The 26942-nt window shown below is 40.2% G+C and overlaps 1 protein-coding gene across 9 annotated transcripts in view; it reads right to left on the bottom strand.

The window, feature by feature from the left end:
- The window catches only part of CTPS2 (CTP synthase 2), a 78535-nt gene extending 51635 nt beyond the window's left edge, over positions 1–26900 (bottom strand). The window contains exons 1-12 of one of the 9 annotated variants that reach the window (XM_075175690.1): positions 23454–23542; positions 22482–22681; positions 22311–22355; positions 20948–21118; positions 20561–20661; positions 18595–18711; positions 17138–17221; positions 10428–10508; positions 6328–6479; positions 5942–6074; positions 1636–1724; positions 773–867 (exon numbers count right to left, since the gene is read on the bottom strand). In XM_075175690.1, coding sequence (XP_075031791.1) covers positions 773–867; positions 1636–1724; positions 5942–6074; positions 6328–6479; positions 10428–10508; positions 17138–17221; positions 18595–18711; positions 20561–20623 — 814 coding nt within the window. In that variant the 5' untranslated portion in view covers positions 20624–20661; positions 20948–21118; positions 22311–22355; positions 22482–22681; positions 23454–23542. Of the gene's footprint in view, positions 1–772; positions 868–1635; positions 1725–5941; positions 6075–6327; positions 6480–10427; positions 10509–17137; positions 17222–18594; positions 18712–20560; positions 20662–20947; positions 21119–22310; positions 22682–23453; positions 23660–24115; positions 24228–26469; positions 26790–26856 lie in introns of those variants that run through there. The other 8 variants (XR_012677576.1, XM_075175634.1, XM_075175625.1 and 5 more) reach the window with 8 other exon arrangements.
- Between the last annotated feature and the right edge of the window lie 42 nt (positions 26901–26942).

The following is a 26942-nucleotide window of genomic DNA, read 5'->3' as shown; positions in this document are numbered from 1 at the left end:
AAGCTTGACTGCTTAGAAATCTTGGTACCCAGTGTATATACACAGACTTAACAAAAAGCTAAAACAAAAATGGTTGCTCAGTGTAAAACTCACTCTTCAAACTTGGCACACTGTAAATACATGTGACACAATTATGTGCTTTAAGCCCTTTCAAAAATACTTTTTTCCTCCCATCTATTTTAGCAATAAAAAAAATAAAGACAAACAGAAGCTGAAAGCCTGTGTATATCAGATTCAAATTTTGCTTTGGCAACTAGTCAAAGTAGTCCCTTAAAAAACTGTAAGAAATGTGGGGTAGGAACCAAAGCTTCAGAGGGACTTACACAAACAGCACTTAGCTTACAGGCCAGATGGCATCTTTAGACTTTACCATAACAAAATATACCAGTAAATCAACAAAAATTATTTACTATAGCAAATGTGTACAAAGACACCTATGTTTTCTGCACAGATTAATATCTATAATGATGCTGATTTAATTACAATGAGAAGCAAAGACCCTCCATATAAAATGTGAATATAGCAAATAAAACCTTTGGAGTAGGGATAGTCTTTTTCTTCCTTCCTTATACAGCAGATGTAGTACATGACTATGACCCTGGGCATTATTTATAAGGCAAAAATTCACAACAGCACACTTACTTCCCTAAGACAGGATCCTTCCCAAGTGTGTTTGTTGTGTGGGTTTTTTTAATCAAATCAATTAGCTTGCTACCAATTAGCTTACTATACACCTCCAAAACACAATAATTTCTGACTCTAATGATCTTACCAAGAAAAGGTTTTTTCTTTGTTCTTGCCCAGGAGATAGCTTGGAGTTTGCCTTCCGTTCCCCTAATTCCAAACCCTCCTGGGACCAGAATGCCACTGTAATGACAGCCATATATAAAACAACCAACATGTAGAATCAAGCCAGCAAAGGAAGTCCATACAAATTGAAGAAAGACTTCTGAGGTTGTAACAAAGCAAGCACGATGCACGAAAGGCATGTTTTGTATGACCATTCAGCATACACAGAACTTAAGTCTAAATGTGGAGATTTGTCTCATCTACTCACTCCAATTCTCATCTGACCAACCTCATGCTTCAGTGAAATTTCTACTACTTAAATACGTATTGCTCAAATAAATTAGCTACATATTCAGAACTGTAGTATCTTGACACTAAAACTGTATGTCTAAGTAATACTGAAGAAATTAATGCATTTTGACAACAAACAACAACCCTTTACAAATACAAATTGAAATCCCAGCAATGATTCTTAAGAGACGTTTGCAGAGTGTCACCAGCATTCACTAAGCTTTTATCTAACTACCTTTCACTATGATGCATGTTGACAAAGAAAAATCTTTGACAATTGACCTGCACGTAAAGAAAGTCTAGCTATCCAAAAATAAAAAAAAAACCCAACCAAACAACTGCAACTTGTCTAAAGAGAATAAGGCAGAGTTTGAGGATATAGGTTGATACTATAATTTGCTATGTCTGAAGCTTGTCACCAACCATGCACATCTATCTCTAAGTAAGTAACGCAAGTTTGGATGCACTGAGAAATTATTTACTGAAGCATTTTTCATCACATGAAATAAATATCACGGTCTGCATTTGGGATACAGAATACCTGATGCCACTTACTCTGCTTTGCACAGTTTGTGCCATGCCTGGTGATATTTCACTGAGTTCTCTGCTTCTGTAGAACGTTCAAGTTCTGTTGAATCTATGTACTAATAAAGAAAAATATGCAATAAAATAGTCATTTCTTCCACAGAAAGAGCAGCGTACACTATATAACCAACTTTTTAATAGCATTAAGACAAATCTATTAGTTGCAGTAATCCATGCCCCTTTCTTTGCACATAGCTCCAAAGCCTCCAGTCCTCCAGGTAAGCCAACTTGGTAGAATGCTCCATAGCTGTGTACCCAGGTTTTCTTCCTATGGAAACCAGCGCACCAATCAAGGGGTGGTGCTGACCTTATCCTGACATCCAAATGAGATGTGGCCAGGGTGTTCACTTTCCTAACTTTCAGGTGCCACAGTTTATCTAATCTTATCACAGACTGGATAAACCTGCTTTGTCTAGCCTGTGAGAAAGGCATTCCTGGAGTGAAAGCATCAACTGTAGAGGAGGAGGCAGACTCATTATCTATGTCCTACTAGAAATACCGCATTACAATTTCTACTGCCATTAATAAGTATGGCTCCTAAGGTACCGCTAAAGCAAATGAGTGAGGCAGCTATGTACTGCACTGGGGACACCGAAGATCAGAGTTTGATTCTTGGTTTCGTCAGTCTTTTTCTCAGAATAACATAATTAATAGCATCCTGCTGTAGAGCCCATCCCCCATAAAACCAAGATCATCTGAAATGACAGAACTCATTTGTGTGCGGAGAAATTAAACCAAAAAGAAGATTGCTAAAAGTTTTCCAGATAGGACTGCCTTCTAGCAAACGTCTTCTACTTTTTCCACACTCCAGAAGGCATCAAAAATACAACAGAAAAATAACTACTTATGATTGTTGTTATTCTATACTAGTATGATACCATAGGATAAACTAAAAAGACACTTTATCATGCTGGAAGGTTGGAAAGAGAAACTAATTACAGTTGAAGCTAATTGTAGTTTCCTTGCCAAACATATTGAGCCAGCACATTTATCACTTCAAGCAGCGCCCTCATTTCATCATTCAGGTATGTGGATGCTAGGTTAAGAGCTGGATGCCACATACAATATTAAGCAGTTCCTTCAGAACACAGGAGAACATTATATGGAGAGTCTTTGGACAAAAACACTAAAAAGGAGGTTAGCACATGCAGGCAAGTACAGTAGGAGCCCTTGTCTGTTAACATTTCAGCATCGCATTGGAGCTCCAGCAATCATCAATTCACATGCTTGTTAATGCAAAATCTCCACCAAACTTAAGGCTAGCTGCACTCAAAGCTAATGGTGCATTGGCAGACTTGGCACCTTTTACTTTTTTGCTAAAGGCAAAGTTGTTTTACATATCATAAAAATTTCCCCCTATGAAGCTGCCAGTATAAAACACTATTTAGAGTGACAGAATCATTTAGGTCGGAAAGGGCCTTGGGAGGTCTCTAGCCCAACCCCCTGCTCAAAGCAGGTCAAATTACAGCAGGTTGCTCAGGGCCATTTCCAGTCAGGATCTGAAGATCTTCAGGGATTAACGCTGGCTGTTCCCACTTTCTTGTTTTTCATTCACACAGAAACAACTTTTTGGAGTACTTGCTCCATAATCTTCCCAGGGAATGAGGTGATGCTGACCACCTGCCATTTGCCCAGATCCTCCTTTTAGTCTTGTTTGAAGATTGGTGTGACATTTGCCCTTTTTCAGTCAACAAGAACTTCCCCCAGTTGTCATGACGCTTCAAAGCTGATGGGAGAGTGGCCTCACAATGACATCAGCTCCTCCCTCAGCACTCTGGGATGCATTTTGTCTGGTGCCATGGACTTGTGTACGTCCAACTGGTCTGAGTACTTCCCAACTATATGTGTATGTATATCATGGAAGAAAACTTACCGTGGAGGAAAGCTTATCTATTTCCTACAAATATATTTATTTTATTTTTTTCCTCCATGATACCTCCTCCCCTTTCCCTTTAAGGGAAAGGAGACAGCTTAAGTCTTAAAACATAAGTTGAATTTCTGCTGGTTGTTTGGGGATTTTTTGGGGATTTTTTGCGGAGGGAGGTGGGGTTTGGGGGTTTTGTTTGTTTGTTTGTTTTGTTTGTTGTTGTTGTTGTTTTTTAAATATTTTCCATGATACCTACCAATTGGCTTCGTAGTCACATAAATACATAAAGTTTACTTGAATTCTGCTTAGTCCTTATAATTTCACAGATACTTTTTAGCAGTGAACACTATGCATAAGTTCCTTAGTATATAGAACAATATTTCCTCGTATTAAACCTGAAGTTATTTTGTTTTCTTGAGTGGTTCCCTAGCTGGTTTACATTATATAGCAACTGTCTCTATACTATTCAACATGCAGCATACTTTACAGAGGACAAGAGCAGAAGTTCACTAAGATAAGCAGTTTCTGTTTTTTTTTTTTTTTTCTTTTCTCTTGTCAGGAAGGGCCTCCTCCCCCTCCCCAGAGAATAAATCAACACACTTCTCTCAGTAAAGAAGTCCTTCAGAAAAAATAGTTCAGATTGCTTTTGTTTGTGCATCTCGGCATGCCTCCCCTACTTAAAAAGGTTCCAGGATGACATCAACAATGAGAAGCAAAAGATGAAGGATTTGCAGCTCACTGATGTGGCTGACAAGCAGCAGAATGATACTGTGAGAAAGCAGGGTGATTTCAGAGCCCACAACAGCGCAAGCCACAGTGAACAATACATTCTACATCATCACAAGCTGCTGCAACTACTTCACCATCTGATTAACAGTCCATCAGAACCAAGCATTGATGGGAGGGTACAAAACATAATTGGCTATCTTGGTACAGGGCTAGTCACCTTCTCCACCAAGTCACTGAAAAGAAAACACCTGAGGTGATACATTCCTGGTGACCTGTGTTCTCAAGCAAACAGAAATATGTTACCAGGTTTGTAATATGAGAAATTCCTTCTTTAGTACTCAGTGTTCATGGTTTAGGGAACTTATCATCTTCTCCCAAAAGATACTAGAAATATCACTGTAAACAAGACTCCCATGTATTCATTACTCTGTGCTTCATCAAAGAAGTACACACGCACTCCTGGTTCTTCTAGGTGCTCTCATTGCTTCTTTCTGGGGTAGATGGACTGAGACAACAGAATGGTGGCTATGTGTTTGGCCTGCTGCCTTTAGCAACCTGCTAAGCTACGCTGGATATTAATGATCTCCTCGTCAAAAAGTGGTTAGTTCCAGTGAGAAACTTTCTAGAGCTGAGTGGAAACAGCCTCGCACAAGCATTATCTAAGCAACCCATGCATAGCTTTTGACACACTGAAATTTTCACTCTAATATATTCTATTTTTTATATCACAGAAAAGGAAATTATCAACAAAGGTCATAGGGTTCTGCAATTTTCAGCAGTTACCAAAGTGCATAAACACAAAAACTTGCCTTGATCAGAGGCAGGCAGAGACCAAAACCTATTGAGTGCAGTACAGCCTGCAACTGCCCACTTTGATCAATTTATCTTGTATCATTTAATGAATCACTCTAAAGCAGCACGTCGTTACTGATACTTTGCAACCATTTATTACTGTTTTGCTACTGTAAGCTGCTAAAGCGTCTGCTGTAACCATTAAGTAATAATAATACACACTTCCACACTGCTTCTCTGCCCCAGACTTGCCAACCCTAGCAACAAAATGCAGCAACCTCCACCAGTGAGAAAGCCGGTAACAGTTTCTCCCCGTGTAGTTCAACTTTCTATTCTCATTAAAATGAGACAAATTAGATCCCTAAATAGTCCTTTATTTGAGGAACTACTATCTTGGAGAAACTAAGTTTATGGCCCAATTCTGATATCATTAGAATCCTGCTGAAGACAAAATGGACAGCTCTCAGAATATTGACTGAAATGAAGAGCAACAGCTTCTGGCACCGGATTTTAAAAAGAAAATAAACTGCTTTCCAATTTACCTATTTTCTCCTGTGTTTAAGCTAATCTCATTAACATGATAAGCAGTCTAATGAGAACAAGTGAAACCTACCTTTGATAGTAAAAATAAATTTGCAGGTAAAGTCTGCTTTTTCATCAGATCAAGTTTTGGGTAATTGCAGTGTTCCTTTCAGGTAAGTTTAGTTCCAAATAAAATAATTAAATCTGTAAACACTTCTTTAAAAAAAATGAGATGCTTGGCCAGTCTGTATTTATCTGCATGATTCATTTTCTAATTTCCACATGAATTAAAACTGCCTCACATGATGGGAACTAGTAGAGTATATTCAAAGTATTCCTGACAGCAAAATCCATAAATATCCTCACCATTAAATCCAGTTTGTGATTAATTGCCAGCGCAGAGTGTTCCAGAGCCTTGAAAACAGATGCATAGCAATCACTTAGTTTTGTGTACTTGCCAACGAGAGCTATGGAACACACCTTCAGCAACCTTTCGTATCTGACAAAAACAAATTTTTCAGTTATTACACCAATTTTCACAAAGAAAACATTTTAACAGTATTTGCTTTTTCTTTAACTTCATAAAACATCTTCTAGAATCTCAAAACTGACAACGTTTTTAAACCCGGACCATTCACAAGTATTGATCAGCAGCATGATACTGACCCCAGTCCAGTTTGGTGACTTCACAGCAGCTAAAAACCTAACTTGAATTAAAACACTTCTAGAAAAAGCAGCAGGAGTTAGAATACCTGTCAGCCATTTTCTTCCATTTCATTAGAAGATCACTTGGCTGGTCATCAATAGGTAAATTTAACCTCTGTTTAAAATACTTAATGATGCCTTGCTCCTCCAACAGGATTGGCACTCGATAAGTGGAAGAAACGTCATGGATAAATATCACCTAACAAAAAAAAGCACAACATTAAAGACTTACCTACCTAAAAATTCTTCATAGGAAACATACATTCTATTTTTTGTATACTGTATGCGTTTTGTATTCTACATATATTCTAATTTTTAAATACTTTTCTTTTGAATGAGCAGGGCAGCACAGCCAATTTTAAGGTTCCACTAAATCTACAAGGAAAAAGCTACCCAAAAGGTAAAAATGTGTTTCACTTCTTCATCGCACCATCATACAAAAATAGCTTGCCAAGCCTATCAACGCATCAGTTTTAATACAAACTGGCCCCACAAGCAGTCATTCTTGCTAACGCTTCTTTCTCCCTCTCTCACAAACTTGAAGAATATTAACTGGGAAAGAAAGAACACAAATGGAACCTAACAAAGCAGACCCAATTAGGTTGCAATAAAGTCTCCTAAAAGAATTTTGTTAGTGAATTAGGTTATGTAATTAATGAATTAGTATAGTTCATTCAAGGACCATTTAGTTTAGAACACATTTATAAACCACGTCCAAGCTGCTGGCAGTTAAGTTTATTGCGCTTGGCTTACATGAGACCCCAGAGTTCAGAATCCTGAGCACAAGTGTTCTCTTCCCTGATACACGAGAAGTAAAGGATATTCACTTAGTTATCCTTGAGTTACTTCTGTTCATCACATAAATATGTACACATGCATGCTGCCCCATGCCTCGCTATGTGCCCATTCAACAGCAAAAAGAATAGGGTAACCACAACCCTCCTACAGTAGGAATAAGGCTTATCCAACTCTTCTTTCAAACTTGGCAGCTACCATCCTAAGGATGTGAGATTAAGACAGAATCACTAGCTGCTCTAGGTTACAGCCGTGCTGACTATGGAGACTGTTATAATGCTGAAACAAGCTGAAGACACTGCTTTTGTTTTGGTGGTACACACATTGAAGCAAGGAGGGACTCCTCGCTTGATAAAAGCAAATTTAAAAAAAAAAAAATCCACTTAGAGGAAGTCTGTGGACAAAATAGCATGTGGTCTTCCTGGACTAGTTATGACAGTCCTGGAAACCATTTCCAGGCACACAAAAGATAAGAAAATCATCAGGAGTCATCAGAATGGATTTACTAAGGAGAGAGGTCATAGTTGACCAACTTGATAAACTTCTATGATGAAGTGACTGGCCTGGCAGATGAGAGGAGAGCAGTGGATATTGTCTACCTGGACTTCAGGAAGGCTTTTAACACTGTCTCCTGTAAGATCCTCATAGACAACCTGTTCATGTACAGGCAGGATGAGCAAACAGCGAGGAAAACTGGTGAAATGCCTGGGCCCAGAGGGTGATGATCAGCAGCACAAGGTCTAGTTGAAAGCCAGTAACTAGCAGAGTACCCCAGAGGTCAGTACTGAGTCCAGTCATGTTTAACATCTTCATTAATGATCTGAATGATGGGGCAGAGCGTACCTTCAGCAAGTTTTCAGATGACACCAAAGTGGCAGGAGTGGCTGATACGCCAGAGGGTCACGCTGCCATCCTGCCAACAGGCAGGAGAAATGGGCTGATAGGAACCTCATGAAGTTCAACAAGGGGAAATGCAAAGTCCTGCAGCTGGGGAGAAACAACCCCAGGCACCAATACATGCTGGAGGCCACCCAGTTGGAAAGCAGCTTGGCAGAAAAGGACCTGCGTGTCCTAGTGGACACCAAGTTGAACATGAGCCAACCAATGGTATCCTGGACTGCATTAGGAGGAGTGTTGCCAGCAGGTTGAGGGAAGTGATCTCTCCCCTCTACCCAGCACTGGTGAGGCCACACCTGGAGTACTGGGTCCAGTTCTGGGCTCCCCAGTACAAGAGTGACATGGACATACTGGAAAGAGTCCATGGCCCGCAAAGGGCCATGAAGGTGTTTAAGGGACTGAAACATCTCTCAAATGAGGAAAGGCTGAGAGAGCTGGGACTGTTGAGCCTGGAGAAGAGAAGGCTCGGAGGTAGGGGTGAACAATATCATCAATGTACAGAAATACCCGAGAGAAAGATGCAAAGAAGATGGTGCCAGGCCCTCTTCAGTGGTGCCCTGTGACAGGGCCAGAGGCAATGGGCACAAACTGAAACACAGGAGGTTCCCTCTAAACATCAGGAAACACTTTTTGACTGTGAGGGTGACCAAGCCCTGGCACAGGTTGCCCAGGGAGGTTGTGGAGTCTCCATTTGGAGATATTCAAAAGCTGCCTGAATAATGGTCCTGGGCAATTGGCTCTAGGTGGTCCTGCTTGAACAGGGGGGTTGGACCAGATGACCTCCCGTCCAACCTCAACTATTCTGTGATTCTACAACAGCAAATGAATGGGAAAGGTGGACTGAAAAAATTGATCCCCTTGAGATTGTAAACCACCGTTCTAGTCACAAAATAAACTGTAACTTCTTCTCTACTGGCGTTTCACATAGCTCCAGGAAGAAGACTGATGATGCATCTAATCCTTCAGTTCACAAGAAATCCAGGATCATTCTAAGGAATATATAGACATGTGGCCAGTGTCTTCTGAAATCCAGAAGTAGTTCATTAATTTTAAGACACACAGGGGACTTAAGAATGGCGTTGCAGAATTCTGATGAATACAGTTGATGAAAGGTGAGAAGATGAAAAAAAAAGAAAGGAAAAAAAAAAAAAAAAGACTGCCACACAGTATGGCATCTAGCACCATCCCAGTTCAGTCCACGGAGTCTAACTGGCAGGGACACACCTATATTACAATGCAGTGGTGTGGACAGACATTTGAGCTAGCCAGAACAGCACAAGAAGAGTGCAGCACTCTGCCCGGGATCATATACTCAGCTTCTCATGAAAGCTGTGACTGGTACAACTATTAAGCTTCTACCCTAAAAGGCAGAACTTTGGAAAAAAAGCAGTGCCATGAAGACAGCTTCCTCCCTGCCAGGGAGCTCTTAGGGAAGTTCATTTACACATGGGACTCTTGGTCCAGTTAGACTGGCATAATAACTGCAGTTGGAATCTGAGTAGGTACATGCTTATACATGGCCTGATACTGCCAGAAAAGCACACACCAGTTTTGTTTGATTGAACTTTCCAGTTGTCTCTCTCTGGCTGGAGAGGAACCACAAAGGCATTTCTGAAGGATTATCCAGAAGCTAGCTCAAGGGTGTTGTCTTCCACAGACAGTAAGATGGAAGCAAGGAGGGGAAGTAATGGCCACACTGCCCTCTATGTCCTCATCTGGAATATTACTATAAAAAGCTTTTCCTTACACACCTGCTATCAGAGAGGTCAACACTGATACGTATTTGAAATACAGCATAACTGTTGGCATATATTATCCCTTTAATATCATCCATTACATTGAAGAGTAAAATGCTCTCACCTGCAAAAATATTAAAGAGCATTTAATTTATCAAATTAATATTTGAATAGCAATTAATCACAGAAACTATTAAGGCCAAAATCACAGATGAATTTTAAAAGGATATATAACCACACAGTAGATGTTCTAAGCATGTTAAAGGGCATGAATAGCCTATTACATGTTATCACAATAAGAGTGTTCATGTGGCCGTGATGATCTATGGACATAAGCAAAACCCCTAGCTTTAATCACACTTTGTTCATCCATTATTATAACCACTTGAGATGATTTATGGACAATAACCAACCATAGCCTGAAACTGCACAGTTTTCACAACTATGTATAGCAATTAACCATGCACTCAAAATCTATTCCTTTTATTAACTTTTTACATAACATGCATTTAAATTGTTAATGACCGTTTGACATAAAATTTAACATACTAACTCCCAATATTTTTAAAGTGATATAATGTACATGACAGCAAGATGAAAACTGTAAAAACAATTACATATTAATGAAACAGTCTGAAGTTGAAATCAGAAATGCACAGAAATATTTGTATGCTTTCCCACATGTTTAAGTAATGATAATAAAATATTAAAGTACTGACCTGCTCAGGCTCCACATGGCAAAACATGGAAATCTTTTCCTTCACTGCCATTTCTATAGGTTTTGCACTTCTGCAGACAATCTGTCATAACAGAAGGAAAAATCTTAAATATTTACTAGGCAAACCAATAGAAGATCCTCAATACCATTCATGGAGATATTCATCTCCTTTGGAAGCATGGCACAAACAAATGTGTCTCTTTTTCTCTTTCCCTCTTTTGGAGTTCTATCATTGTCCTGGTTTCGGCTGGGATAGAGTTAATTTTCTTCCTAGTAGTTGGTATAGTGCTGCGTTTTGTATTTAGTATGAGAAGAATGTTGATAACACACTGATGTTTTAGTTGTTGCTAAGTAGTGTTTACTCTAGTCAAGGACTTTTCAGCTTCCCATGCTCGGACAGGTGTACAAGAAGCTGGGAGGGAGCACAGCCAGGACAGCCGCCCAGTTGACCAATGGGGTATTCCATACCATATGACATCATGCTCAGTATATAAAGCTGGGGTGAAGAAGAAGGAAGGGGGGGATGTTCGGAGTGATGGCGTTTGTCTTCCCAAGTCACCATTACGCGTGATGGAGCCCTGCTTTCCTGGAGATGGCTGAACACCTGCCTGCCGGTGAGAAGCAGTGAATGAATGCCTTGTTTTGCTTCACTTGCGCGCGTGGCTTTTGCTTTCCCTTTTAAACTGTCTTATCTCGACCCACGAGTTGTCTCACTTTTACCCTTCCAATTCTCTCCCCCATCCCACCAGGGGGGAGTGAGCGAGCAGCTGCATGGTGCTCAGTTGACAGCTGGGGTTAAACCACGACAATCATAGCTTACACATATCTGCCAGCAAGGCAGAAATAAATCAGTCACCTGCCCATACTGACTCACTTTTATTAATCTTTCTTTGACATTCTCTGTAATACTGCTTCCTCATGTTCTCCTTTCTTGTAGCTACTATTGTAACACTCTTTAGCTAAAGTCTAACAGTTCTGTAAGTATGAATAATATGATGAATCAAAAGAAATATTGTGATCTTATCAGCTAAATTTCGAGCAATAATACTTAGCTTATATGCATGTTTTCTACTGTTTCAGTATTTCAGCATCTTTTCATAATTCTTAATTTGCACACCATGATAAAAAGAAAGAGGCTGAAGAGAAAACTGTTTCATAATTTTGTGGGTTTTTTCCTAGTGCAATTATTCTGCTATTATTTTGCTGATACACGTAAAACTCGGGAATTTTAGAAAATACTGGCAATTTTTACCAACAAAGAAAATAAGCATGTGTTTTGGTGTTTGTTGGAAGGGGTTCTTTTGCATTATGTAACGTCAGGCAACTAACTCAAAATGCTGAACTGCTCTCTCAGTGTGCCTACTAATTACTTAGTCTACTACCTTAAGTGATTTTGAATACTGAAAGTATAACAGAAAGTAATAGCATGATCCTGTTAAAAGCTTAAGTCATTATTTTCCCCATCTTTCTAGCAAATGCAACTACTGCATTAAGCCCTTTTTTGTTCAAAAACTTGTAGCTGATCTTTGATCACCTTGCTAGAATGCAGCTTAGCCACGCTGATATTGAAGAAGTCTAATTAACTTCCCATATTGTGGTGGTACATTCCCCCCTCAGCTCTTTTCCTCTGGGCTACGATAAGATCTCAGAACCTTCTGTTAAGCTTTAGCCATTGTGTATGAGCTGGGCAGTTAAGCGTCCCTTGGCTGTACCAAGCACTCTTGCATGGTTAAGGTGGGGAACGACACTGATCGTACCAGGGACACTCGCTACAGGATCAAGGTAGGGAACAGAAACAAGAGATAATTCATCATCTCTGACAGCTCTGAAGCTCTCCCTACCTGGATCATAGCTCAAGTGGAACAATACCATTGTCACCGTGGAACAATACCATAATTACTACCCTGGACCATCTCGGATAGTAGCCAAAATGGAAATTTACTGATGACTAAAGCCAATCATCTTGCAAACCTATAAACAGCGGTACCAAGTGAGACCCTTTGAGCTCTCCTGGACCACAGCGGGCTGCATCCAGAACCTCCCTCTGAGTGGGACACTTCTCAGAGTACGCAAACTCGAATTTGCGATACTCGGAGGATCCCCGAGATTTTGGGCTGAGACACTCCTCGGGGCTCAACTCTTTGCCCGTTGGGAAATGCCAAAGCATTTAACGTGAGTATTTCACGGGACTCGAGGGGAATTTTTAACAGGTATACCTTTATAAATTAACTAACTTTAGGCCTTTCATTTAGCTTTGGTACCATATTCATATGCATATATATAATATATGTGTATTGATTGATCTAGATCTTTTTGCGCGCTTACAGTTATCTGTAGTTATTGATTGATCTGGATCTTTTTGTGCGCTTACAGTTATAATCTGTAGTTTTATATATATATGTATAAATTGATCTAGACCTTTTTACGTGCTTATCTATATAGTTACTAACAAGTATAACCTGTAGTTAAGTTGTTTTAATCTTTGTAGTATCTTGACTAATTCTTTGTGCAAGCTGTCAAATAGATCAATGTTTAAGGATTGTAAGACTCTAAGTTGCTGCTAAAAAACCCTTAACCCTTTAGTCATAAACCCTTACCCAGGTCTGAGACTACGGGTAGATCCAGCCACACCTAGGCTCCTTTTTTTTGAGAAGGAGTTTAGAAAACAAAAGGGTCTACTCTGAACCTCATGACCCAATGGGAGGTCCTTCCTATCTCTTTCTGTATTAGACATAAACTGTTGTCCAAGTCTGAGACTAAGATTGGGTCCAGCTGGATCTCTTCTGAACCTCGTGACTCAACGAGAGGGTCCCCCTCTTACCTTTTACCTTTTTATCCTTTTATCTTTTAACCCTTTTACTCTTAATCTCTTTACAAATCATTCCAACACAATTCTAATACAATTTTCCCCTGTGTAACTTAATTCATGTAATAAGTAATAGAGTGAACCTTGCCATCAAATTCTGTTAAGTCACGTTTCTACAAATTTCTATTAAAATCACCCTTTGCCAATACCATGCCAGTGATTCTTTACACGGCCTTAAAACCACTCATTTGTGACCCCTACCCTTGCAAGAAATTCTAGAAACAGAAAAACAATGCCAAGTATAAGGGAAAATTAGTGCACATTCTAATAATCAAAAAAGAATTATGAAACAATTTGTACATTCTATTCAATTAAGCACAACTTATACTTAAAAATTGGGTACTGTTGGAAGACACAATTCATAAACCTTGATAGGATGAGCACATGATTAGATCCACTTTGAAATCTGTCACTGACCTTGCCGAGACAAATTTAAAGTTAATGGAGTCACAGAAATCAAAAACATGAGAATCAGCATGAAAATACAAAACTACAATAACAGTGGCGGAGATGTATCTCAAAGAAACATAATACAAAGATTATAGGAACAATTCAATTGAATAGGGCAGCACTGACAAGCATATAATCAGTTTTCAAAATGCTGTAACAGAGTCCATTAAATGTGCAGATACAGCATATTCATTAAGCGCTTAGAACACCCCATGGAGAACACAAAGGCTCCTGTACATACACGGCTGAGACTGGCCCGGCATGCTACCTTGGGGAAGCCTCAGACCAGACAGCAAGGCAGCAGGTATTAAGAACAGGTCTAGCCAAGTTTAGATCAGGCAGCCTGGCAGCACAGCTTATGACCTCCTGACTGCTGTTCTAGGAGCTTCCCCTGCTGTTTTGGCCTTGGGCCCCTGCCCAAGAGAGCAACCATTTAAAGATTTTCCTGAAGCAGTGCCCAAGCAACTTTACAACAGCACCAAGAGGCTTTGCTCAGAGGGTAATCTCTCTGTGCTTTAGTGGTCAACAGCAGCAGTTCGGAAAAAAAAAAAAAAAAGTACTGTGCTTCTGGCAGTCCCAGAACTGCCCCAGGCAAGAACTCAAGATCTAAGAAAGTCACTAGATTAGTCTGTTTTCCTTTTATTACACACACACTTAACAGGCTTTTAAAAATTAATTTGGGGGAAGAGGGGGCGGGAAAGGCAGGCACTGGCAATTATCTTAAAGTCCTTCAAAAATCACATGCAACTTTCCAAATGCAATTAACACCTCAAGAGGGATTTTGAAATTTAGGCCCTGAAGCTTGGAATATAGAGCAGCATTGCGTTAATAAAAGTCTATCCCATCACAAGCTGATTACAGTTACCAAGTCACAACAATTGGAAACTACCTAACTCATCCTTCACATATCCTATTTATAAAGCCATTGGTTTTGTAGTTATAAACATGCTTTTTGATAAATGTAAAATGCAAGAGTTCAAAAAAAAAATCAGAAAGAAGCACAACACAAAATTTAGTTGTGTGACTATCCCTTTAAGAATAATTTTTCCTTTTTGAGGATATAAATATTATACAGAAGCAGTGACTATTCTCACTACTCTTTCATTTCTGAGAAGGGCTAGGAAGCTTTTTCTCCCAGTGGACTTTATGGGAATGGAAAGTGCTCAACAACTTCCAGAATCAACTATGGAAAATATCCTTTGACTTACAAGCAGCCTCGTACCAAAGAGCAAAACTGTCCTTTTCTGTTTCTGAAGCAGACCTAGAAACAGAGTGTGTCTTCAGCTACACCAGCTGCAGCTCAGGAAGATATTAGAATAAGTTTGAACTGAGGCTGTACTGGCATTTGAAGCTGTGCTGCCCTGGCTTCAGTGCTATCAACACTTGACCAAGCGGATTAACATCTCCAATGGCAGACAGGTATCACTACCGGGAGCTGCAATCTACTTATGTCTCTGTCCTGGTTTTGGCTGGGACAGTTAATTTTCTTCCCAGTAGTTGGTATAGTGCTGTGTTTTGGATTTAGTATGAGAAGAATGTTGATAACACACCAATGTTTTAGTTGTTGCTAAGTAGTGTTTACACTAGTAAGGACTCGTCAAGGACTTTTCAGCTTCCCATGCTCTGCCAGGTGTACAAGAAGCTGGGAGGGAGCACAGCCAGCCCAACTGGCCAACAGGGTATTCCATATCATAAGACGTCATGCTCAGCATATAAAGCTGGGGGAAGAAGACGGAAGGGGAGACATTCGGAGTGATGGCGTTAGTCTTCCCAAGTAACCGCTATGCGTGATGGAGCCCTGCTTTCCTGGAGATGGCTGCCTGCTGATAGGAAGTAGTGAATGAATTCCTTGGTTTGCTTTGCTTGTGTGTGCAGCTTTTGCTTTACCTATTATACTGTTTTTATCTCAACCCACAAGTTTTCTCACTTTTACCCTTCTGATTCTCTCCCCCATCCCACTGAGGGGGAGTGACCGAGCATCTGTGTGGGGCTTAGCTGCTGGCTGGGTTTAAACCACGACAGTCTCCTCTCTGCTCCCAAGGAAAAGTGCCAGGGAGGCAAACACTGCATCTAAGGAATAAGCACATACTCATTACTACAGCACTGGGGAGAAAGAATGGAAGGAGTTGAGCATTTGTCATCATTTGCCAATTGGCACGAGGTGAAACTTGCTGGGTTTAGGTTCACTATACTATGTGGTGCAAGAAGGGATTGAGAGCAGCCCTGCTGAGAAGGACTTGGGGGCACTGAGGGACGAAAAGCTGGACATGAGCCAGCAATGTGCGCTCGCAGCCCGGAAGGTCAACCATATCCTGGGCTGCATCACAAGAAGCGTGGCCAGCAGGTCGAGGGAGGTGATTCTGCCCCTCTGCTCTGCTCTGGTGAGACCCCACCTGCAGTACTGCGTCCAGCTCTGGAGCCCTCAGCACAAGAAAGACAGGGACCTGTTGGAGCGGGTCCAGAGGAGGGCCACGAAAATGATCAGCGGGGTGGAACACCTCTCCTGTGAAGAAAGGCTGAGAGAGTTGGGGTTGTTCAGCCTGGAGAAGACAAGGCTTCGGGGAGACCTTATTGTGGCCTTTCAGTACTTAAAGGGGGCTTATAAAAAAGATGGGAATAAACTTCTTAGCAGGGCCTGTTGCGACAGGACAAGGGGGAATGGTTTTAAACTAACAGAGGGTAGATTTAGACTAGATATAAGGAAGAAACCTTTTACAATGAGGGTGGTGAAACACTGGCACAGGTTGCCCAGAGAGGTGGTAGATGCCCAATCCCTGGAACCATTCAAGGTCAGGTTGGACAGGGCTCTGAGCAACCTGATCTAGTGGAAGATGTCCCTGCTCACTGTAGGGAGGTTGGACTAGATGATCTTGAAAGGTCCCTTCTACCCCAAACTATTCTATGAAAGAAATTCCATGAAAGAAATTCCATGAAAGAACCTTACTTTGAAGATTCACCCACAGGTTTTATATTTCCAAACAGGAATATTTTTAAAGGCTGTACTTCAAAGGTAGAATTGCTTCTTCTTAATCATGCATAAAAAGAAATTTGTGAGAGAATGTTAGAAACCAGAAGCGTCCTAGGTCTTCCCACAAAGTGAACTGAGACTTTAGATTATTTTTAGCAGTGCAGAATGATTTTTCTGCAAAGATCCCTTTAGAAGAACATCACTACAGTCCCAAGATATTGCAAGGAGTTAGTTGAATTAAGTTAACTTAGAGTGAATTTGAGTAATTTGATTTCCTGTGGCTATAGTGAAGCAGTGCAGCATATATGTTGCACTACTTATAAAATTCTTGTCTCTCATGGGAGACTAAGGCTTATTCTTTGAACACAGGTTATGCAAGGACACTGCTAGATGATCTATAAATAAAAATCTGTACTTATTGACTCACCAAATCTGGAGACAAGCCTAGACCCCTCAGTGCTCGAACACTGTTCTGTGTTGGTTTTGTTTTCTGTTCCCCAGTGGCGTTAGGCTGGAAAGACATATTTTGAAAGTTCAAATAGCAACTAACATCTACCAACAGAGCAATTACAGGTTACAAGAGAAAAGTCATTGCAAGTAATAATACTTGCAGGAAGTAAACATATCCAAACAGAGCCACAATATGCCAGAAACAGAAATGGCACCACTGTTATTACTTATATGAGAAATTCTGTGAAGAATGGCCCTAATTTAGGTCAGGTTTATTTTGTTTTTTTTTTCTTTCAGAGAAAAAGTTTCAATATAATTGATTCAGGCAGAAGAAGAAGAATATTCCAAAAGTTGGATTTTGCTAATAAATGGGGAATGTCCAACATAGCACAAAGCCTTCAGTGACTATCCTTGGAAATAATCAGATGTAGTAAATAATTCTGTTCTGAAATACACAGAATCAATCCTACCAATTGCTGATCAATCCTCTAATCCATAGCTGCAGTGATTAGTAATTCTCCTTCTATCTGTACAAGGTGCAATCATATCATCATTACCAGCCTTTGCTTACCAAAATCTCCCTAGTGAATGCTTACCTCTTAAAATAATAAGAAAACCTATTTGTGAAGTAAAACTTAGAGTTTGAATGGAAAAATACTTTTAGCCCTGTACAAAAAGTTGTACATCGAGGAGTTAGTGATCCACATCAGAGTTCACCCGAGGAGGCTCCAGCCTGTGCTGTGCTGCACAAACCCGTTGGCCTTGGCCACAGGACAAAGCCAGCCAGCTTGTTGTAACAGAGGAGCCTGCAGGCAGCTCCCACAATTACATCACTTGTGTGGCCTTGCTTTTATCTAGGGATACGGCAAGAAGTTCTACTGAGAACATCCTTTCTGTTTGACGGTAAAAATGATACAGTTGTTTCCTTGCAAGAAAATTATCTATTAGCTCAAATGACCCAAAGGGGAGAATCTTTTCTACGGATGTGGTCTGCCCAGCACGCTGCACGTCAGGGCCATTCAATGCAACACCACCTGGGGTTCCCACCACCTAAAGGGAGGTAAGGTCATTTATACCGTTCTCTTCTTATAGTGTTAGCTCCAACAAATAGAATTTTAAACGATACCTTAGAGAGTCTGAGTGCCTTTCTTACTGGGTTTATAATGTACCAGCACCTTCCAGTGCAAAGCACAACTATATTCAGCCTTCTAGATAAATTAGTGTTGATAAGGGGTTTTTTTTTGGTAACTTAGAATATTAAAACAGATTCTCACATCAATAAAGTAATTATCAAGGCCTTTATTTACCCCGGTGCAGCTGGGTTTCATATCTCTGTCTCTAAAACCCTCCAGCATGAAAGGGTTAATGGGAGAAGTAAACAAATATAAAGCCCAATACAGAGTAAAATCTAGTTTATTCATTTTAATAACTTACCTGTGGTACTAGACTAACATGGATATTACAGAAGTTCTCTCTTTTTGCTTTGAACTGAAACTGTCTAAATGCTTCAACAAATGGCATTCCTTCAATATCTCCAATGGTTCCACCAAGCTGAAAAAGAAAGCTTGGATACGTCAAAGTGGCAGAAAGCAAAAACAAAAGAAAAAAAAGTCTACCTCTTACATATTCAACAAGTTTTCTGAAATTTTTATCTTAAAAAAACCTGACAATTGAAATTTGCAGGCATACTCTGCAAAGAACCCTCATCTATTCTGCGCATTTTGTTTCCTGCGGAAAACATAAAACAACTTTCCAGTTTTGTTATATTCACTTTACACCAAACACATAATCTTCTCATGGGAAGATGTGTGGTGCTACTGAATGGTACACGCTCTCACACTGCCTTCAAAGTGGTGAAAAAGTAATCAATAGATAAGCTGATGTGAAGGTTTTTGTACAGAAAAACTTTATCTTCCTGTCTGTCAGATTGATGAACAGTTGTGACCCACAAGATACAGACATTTAGCAATATTATCATAGCTTTCCAACATCAGTAAATGCCATATGGACAAGATGAAATAATATTTCATATTATCAAAGACTTTAAATATTTATTACCAAACCCAAGACTAAGTCCATGATAAAACTTATTTATAAAGACAGAAATTAGATGTCTTTCAAAGACATAAAGAGCTGTAGTAGACTAAGCACCGAATAAAGCAGTGTTTAGCACTTAAGTCTAAGTGAAGCAGTTGTATTTCAGAATGATCTTTCTGTGCCACCAAGTGGCTTTTGACAGAATTGCGTATTTGTGTTCCCCCAGTACCAGAAAAACTTCTGACAACTACATTTGTATGTGACACACATATTCAGTCTAACTCCTTCAGGATTTTGCCATGGAAAAACATTACAATTATCCTTAAAGTCGTGAAGAAAAATATTTTTATCAGGCTGGAACTGTAACAAAAAAAAAACATACATGGAGGAAACAGAAAATTAAGTTTGAAGTTAAAGAACTGACAAGCCCATCACTTATTAATGTTCTTCTGCAACTCCCGTATTTACTGGTTTTACATTTGTTTTAAATGAAATGTTTGACTTTCACTGTGCACATCATAAAAAAGATCTTTAGCTATACCAATAAGTATATTTTAATCAAGGCAGATTCTTCTGCGTAAGAAATACTGAACAATTCTATGACCTGGGTCACAAAATTTACCACACTGTTGATTACAGTGGTTGCTTCTGGCATTAAATCTATGACATATTCTTCTGTCGAATTCTCAGATATAATATTTTTCTGTATTTTCTGCTGTAATAGTAATGCTAGCAATTACTGACTGCCCTTCCTCCAGTTGTCTCAATGCCCTACTAAGGATAGTTAAAACTCATTATTTCCATCGTGCAGAACATCAGCAGGTTAAGTGATTAATAAAGTTGCCTCCAAAGATTTTAAAAATAACACCAGGAAGTGGGAAAATAACTTATACTGTGTTTAAATATATTCCTTTAAACATGACCATGAGCAACAAAATGGACATTTGAAGCCACATGGAAAGCTAGAATGTTATAGGCTCTCCTACTGCCCATAGGAGATTTCAGGTATTACACAAGTTTTCTCAATACTATTAACAGTATAAAGCTTCAGTCAAATGTCTGTATCTTGGAATAGATACTTCATATTACAGTAACTGGCTGCTTTAATTTTATAAATTAATAAACTCTTAAGCAACTCAGTTTCAGCAGTATTCTAGAAGGGATTTAGTCAAGTAAACAGAAGCTGTAGGGATAAGACCATGTCTATCATTCTCAGAACAAATCAAAGAATATAAAACATGTCTTTGCATTGCTGCTCTCCATAAAACTTCAGTCTGACCTTTTTACAGTAAGTAGCAAAGAGAAAGCAAGCTAGTTCTTTGTGTTCACTGCGGATATATATCCTAAAAGGTTCCATACTTGCCTCAATTACACAAATTTGTGGCTCTTTTCTGTCATCATCCACCGGAACTTTTGCCTGATTCATTACCCATTCCTGAACTGCATCAGTGATGTGCGGAACAACTACAAGACAAAACCAAAGAAGGCAAGCATATCTTACTTTAGGCCCATACACCAGCTTTTGCATGCAAAAGGGGGAAAATGAGCAGAAAGTCAAAACGAAACTACTAGCTCCTTTTTCTGTTCCTCCCTTCCTTGAACCCAGAAGCCCAACATCATAGGAATATGCCCATATCTCTTGGGAAAGAGAAAGGAATAAGATGATGCAGCAAGGAGCAGCTTGTTCCAGCTGATCACTGTTTTGTGAAGACTGAATGGACTAGTATTCCCACAGAATTAAAAATATCACCTTGAACAGTTTTTCCCAGGTAATCACCATGTCTTTCTTTATTAATGACATGCTGATATATCTTTCCAGTGGTGATGTTGTTATCTTTATAGAGATTGATGTCCAAAAATCTCTCATAATTTCCCAAATCTAAGTCAACTTCTCCACCATCATTCAATACAAAAACTTCACCTGGAAAAAGAAAGTGAAAACAGACAGAAAAGCAATAAAATAATCATAAATTATTAAACAGACATCAGGAATACCACAAACATCTTAAAATTGAAGAAATGTTTTTTAAAATGACATATCACAATGACATATCAATAAAGCACATGCTGCAGCTCAATCTGTGTTGTCATTCTGTGTGACTTAATATCCGAGTCATTACTTTTACATCGAATGCCTATCCCTCAGTCACATATAGTTTTGCAAATAAATTTAAGTTATATTGCCAAAATATTTAAGTGACTTAAAAATATTTAACCAGCATTTCAACAGCATGCTACAATCCTTGATTGGAAGAAAACAATCTCCAGGAATCATAAATCAGCAACAAATAAAACGTTAATTTACACATGGCAGTCAAAAACTGTGCTTTTATAAACATGAATTATTACGCATGATCAAAGCCTTTCACTATAAACTCGTGTTGTTTGGATCTTAATGATTAAAGCTTGGATCAGGAGTAAAGTTACAATGAACATAAATGCTTCTTCAAATGTGATCACTGTTCCTTATTCAGTTGTTTCATCTTGCATATTTGGTTCACTATGTCCACAGCGAGGGTTATTTCTGACCCTGAAAAACCTAATGAAAATATTCTTCAGGTTCAGACTTTCCTCAGACCTCTAAAGAGTCTCTAAATTCTGAATCTAGTCAACCTTTGAAGGAACTAAAGTTGGTAGATCTTGAGGTAAGGCTGGAAAGTTCTTCGGAAAAAACATAAATATTTTGCCATGACCCAATGAATCAACGGCTAAACAAGTTATGGGACTAATACACAAGAAAAAAAGAAGCAATCCCCCTGAAGGTATAGTGTAGACTACGGAAACGGAAATATATATCCCACCAAGACACAACACTCCACTCCAATGAACAGTTTAACAAAAACACCACAATGCATACAACAGAGTGGAAGATTTATGCCTGATCCTGTGAGGTGCTGAGTATCTCCTCTGTACTAAGTTATCATTTAAGCCAACAGACACAGAGCAGAACCAACATTCCTCATAAGCAGGTCTTGGAAGAAAAAAAACCACATTATTAAAAAAACCTCTTTAGTTGGTTGGAAATCACCAAATTAAAATCCTTTGACTCAATCATATTTCTGCCAAAATGTTAACAAAAGAGGCTTGCCATTCTGGCTCGTGTGAATTTCTACTTACCACCCAGCCAGTGTTTCTTCACAAGCAGTAAGAATCTCTCACTGCCAAACAGAGGAAAAAAAAAAAAAATTGTGTGGGATTTCCATGCCATAGTGTCCCTTCTCCCCTGTACCTGATCCAGGGGAGGAATACATCCTCACAGTCTCAAGTCATCGCAGGAGTCTTACCACCAAAGGTAAAGGCATAACTTCCCCAGTCAACTGCCTAAGTAGCACCAGATGCACTTCTGAAAGTGCAGGACTACTGAATTAGTTAAATTTTGCTTTTTGAGAGAGGTCTGATGCGCTGTGCTCTTCCTCCACTTAAAAAGCAAAGTGGTCTTTTTTCAATTCAGGAGATAAACGTGTTCCAAATATTTTGGTCTAAACTAAAAGTAAGCAGACAAAATCTGACAAATAAAAAGAATTAGAAATATCTATTGGCTGAAGGTACTTCAGAACTTTGAAAACCATTGTCTTAAATAAATATACAAGTAACAAGACAGACAGCTGAAGGAACGTTCAAAATTATAAATGCACGTCAGACTGCCTTGTAGCTCATCAGCGATGTAGTCAATACAATCAATGTAGCTTAGACAACTAACCAACCAAACTAAGCATCTACTTCAAAATGATATCACTAGTTGGCTTTATAAGCTTCACTGATGGTTTTGACTAGATCCTCATTGTCTAAAATGGGAACTTAATCTAACTCTCATGAAGACATACTAGAGGCACTGACAACTGCCATCCAGGTAACAGCATTCATAGGTAACCGTCAAGGAGTTAAGTTTCAAAAAGTTTTATAGTACTATTCCATTTTCTGATTTTTTAATCAAGTTGAACTGAAGATAGCATTGACTGAACAAGGCCTAGAGCTAGGATTTTCCCAACAAGGTGGTACTTTACAGGAAGGAAGCATGTGCTCATAAAAGTATCTTCACCAAACAGGCTTCTCCTCTCTTTACTTAGAGCAGACAATGCCCTTGAGAACACATAGTAAGGAACAAAGTTGCACTGCCAAATAGATTATAAAATGACTAGTAACTACCATACTATTGTTTTTCAAAAAAAAAAAACCACAACACCAAACCAAAAAACCCACCACATTACTGTGAATACAAATATTTACGCAAAAGGGAACAGCACTGCCCTTCGTACCATGTTCATATGGTGAAAATGTTCCAGCATCTATGTTTATGTAAGGATCAATTTTGATTGCAGTGACACGTAGACCACATGATTTCAGTATGGTGCCAATGCTGCTTGCAATGATCCCTTTGCCAATGCCTGAGATGACACCACCAGTTACCAGGATGTACTTCATCGGAAAATCAGCACAAGCAAACTGTTCTTGAGCTGGAAATCTAAAATGACAAAGATGTACATATGATGAATGCAAATTCATGCCAGGGAAAAACACAACCTCAGTATGCAAAGAATCCAAACTGAAACGACCTTCAGAAACAGAAAACAAAATCATCATTTTGGAATCTGGGAGTAGGATTCATCTCTCCCAGCTTATACACCAATATGTAAGCTGAGCACCTAAGTCCACTCCGCAGTGGAAAAACAGATACCATTTTGATACACTGCCCTGTGGAGATGCCAAAGAGAGGCACAGTTCATCCAGCCTATTCTCTCTTGTGACAGGAAAAGCTATCTAACTTTTAGAACCACAAGTTAGGCAAGATGAATCTCACCCTAGATTCTTTCTAAATTAAAGAAGTTAATCATTTCACATGTGTTTTGAGAGGTTAGCTCAAAGATTGCTCATTGCTACGTTAGCCAGAACATTCACATTCTCCATCCAGTAGCTTTACCTTCAAAAATAGTGATTCTAGCTTCAAATATTTATTAAAACCAGAATGTTATACCATCCACTCCATTTTTCAGCAGCTTTCATTTCTCCAACTCACAGAGTATCAAGTATTTCACCAAAGTCTTACAATACCCTACAGAACAATAGAACATAAGACCAGGAAAGAAAAACTGAATGAAAATGTCCATATTTATACTACAGTACATTACGGCTCAAGAGCCTGGAGTCCTTTCTTCACATGCCTACGCATTTTCCCTCCCCAGGTAATTACTCTGAGAGAAAAAAATCAGAAAAAGAATCACTGGACTATGATGCAGAGTAAGAGTTGATGCTGTTCTAAAAAGCAACATTGTAGCTGTTTAAAGTTTCAGATTTAGAGAAACATCTGATGTTAAGACATTAGCATCATGAATTCAGAACAGCAACCCTGGACAGAGTAGCTCTGAGAGCTATGGCATGTGGCCTTCAACATGGCCAACTTGTCAGAGTCTCTGCTTCCCTGTCTAGACCATGAAATAAATGATTCTTCACAAGAAGGAACTGCAACCATGAGTACTCACAAACACTATATCCTGAAGACACAAACATGACAGTTAATGCATATTATGGTGCTGAAGCCTTGATCAGATATAACATCATATTTCACAGTGCTCTACAATACTACTCGCATAAACAACAACAGCTATTCAGACACAGAAACTTCCTCTCTTGAAAATTTTGTTGTTTATAAGAAGCCTGGATAATTAAAACTGAAAAAGAAAAGGACCTGCTATGAACTAAGAGATTCAAATATCATACTAGGCAAATCATATGATTGGGGGGGGGGGAATAATCTAATAGGTGCTAATATATCTATGCCAGCTTGCACTGTGTACGAGTATGAATGGTAAAGGATCCAGAAGTATTAGAACAGATGATGAGACGCGCCCACCCCCTAAAAATTCTCATAATTACTATCCTAATTAAAAATTCTTCATCATCCTTCTTGTTGCTATAATCTGCTGTTCTCTCTGACTGCTATTGATGTTGTCCCTGCAATTCTCCCACTTCACCTGGCTTTCACACAAGTATAGACTTTGCCACCATTTCTTCACCCCATCTGAAACAGGATGTTCTTGTGTGTATCTCATCCATAATTGCATTCACATTCCATTCAGGCAGCTGTGGAGGCGAATCACTGGAATAACTTTTGAACAATGACAGCATGGTTCACCACAGAGCAAAAATTCTAGGGTAAAGAAAATCTTTCCCTGCTTAAGTACCTAATTCGTTCAAAACAATATGCAACAGCACATGATCTAACAGCACTCAGGATAAATCAAAGCAGTATGGTTCTTCAAATGTAGTAAGCAGTAGCCAGTGGATGAACATTGTAGCTCTTCCTCTTACTGTACTGAAGTAACATAAATAAGGCCTGGATCTTCAGAAGGCAGAGTTCAGGAATGTAATGATGCTTGTTATCAATGGTCTTTTGATTGATAATAGGAATTAATAAACTATTATTTCCTTGCCAATATAGACAAAAGGAAGACCACAACCATCAAAAGTATTCACATTGGGAGAAAAGGATCATCAGGAATTAACTTTTCCCTGCTACTTTCAACATGTAACTTTTTTTTAATAGCATAGATTTTAAGACTCGGAGCCTACCTCCTTTGTTTCAGACTCTTCCTTTATAAATCAGCTAATGTAGTTGTCAACTTTAACATTTCATAATCATCTAAGCCATTTTCAAAGCTACTTCCAGAAAAAGAACGTGGGGGGAGGGAGAGGTTAATTCAACAGGTATAAATCTTGAATATGTGCTGCTTCAAAACTCTTAAACGCTATCACCTTGCTTACAGGAGCCAAAATAAAAAGCTCACTGTGATTTTAGCAAGAACAGCGACTTCCCAGCAGCTTAAGGAACCACAGTGTTTACTTGCAATAGAAACAAAAAACTTCAGGTGGTTTGGGAAGTCACTTGTAAAAGGAGAAGAAAATAGTTAGGAGAGGGAAAGCAAGAAGAGAATACTGCAAGCAAACATTTTGCTGGGAACTGGAAATCGGCACAAGCAGAGAGGAACACGAATTACTCCGTTTAGTCTTATCAACAGGAGCTTGCTGTAGGCATTTCGGAGCGCTCCATCCCAAACGTGCTGCACTACAGCAAGAAGTTGCAGCCGAGCCCTGGAGAGAGGCTCCCCCTGCCCTGCCCTGCCCTGCCCCAGCAGCCGGCCGTCACCTTAGGGCGGCGGCGGCGGGCGGCTCCGCCGCGACCCAGGTGCGGGGCGGAAAGGGCCGTCAGAGGCCGGGCTGGGCGGCGGGGGAGCTGCTCCCTCCCGAGCGACCGCAAGCCGCCGGCCTGTGACTTACCGCCCCGCGCCGCCTTTTTGTCTTTAAAGGCGGATACTCCAACCCGAGAGCGAAGATGAGGTGCGCCCGCTGCCCGGTAACCGCCGCAGGGTCACCGCCGGGGATTGCCAAACCGAAGCGAACCCCCGGGGGAGGATGCGGCGGCAACTTCCCGAGGAAGGCGAAGCCCCGCGGCAGCGCCCCTCACCGCCGCCCGGCCCCGAGCCGCAGATACAACGCCTGCGAGGCCAGCCCGCCGCTTCCCCGTCAGGGGGTCACCCCCCGCGCGCTGCCCACGCAGGCAGCGACGCCGGGCGGGCGCGGGCGCCCGGCGGCGGCCCCGCGGGACAGGTGCCCCGGGGCGGCCCCACGCGCCTCCCGCTCCCCCGCCCGCGGCGCTCTCCCCACCTCGCGCGCCAGCTCCGCGGCCCCGCCTATTCCCCACCCCCTGCGGCGGCGCAAGAGAGAGGCTAGAGCACCGCCCTTCCCCGCGA

This window comes from Calonectris borealis, chromosome 1, assembly GCF_964195595.1.
Source record: "Calonectris borealis chromosome 1, bCalBor7.hap1.2, whole genome shotgun sequence".
In the NCBI taxonomy this organism is placed as follows: domain Eukaryota; kingdom Metazoa; phylum Chordata; class Aves; order Procellariiformes; family Procellariidae; genus Calonectris; species Calonectris borealis.
The sequence above is the reverse complement of the archived record's forward strand: the minus strand, read 5'-3'. Positions and strand labels throughout refer to the sequence as shown.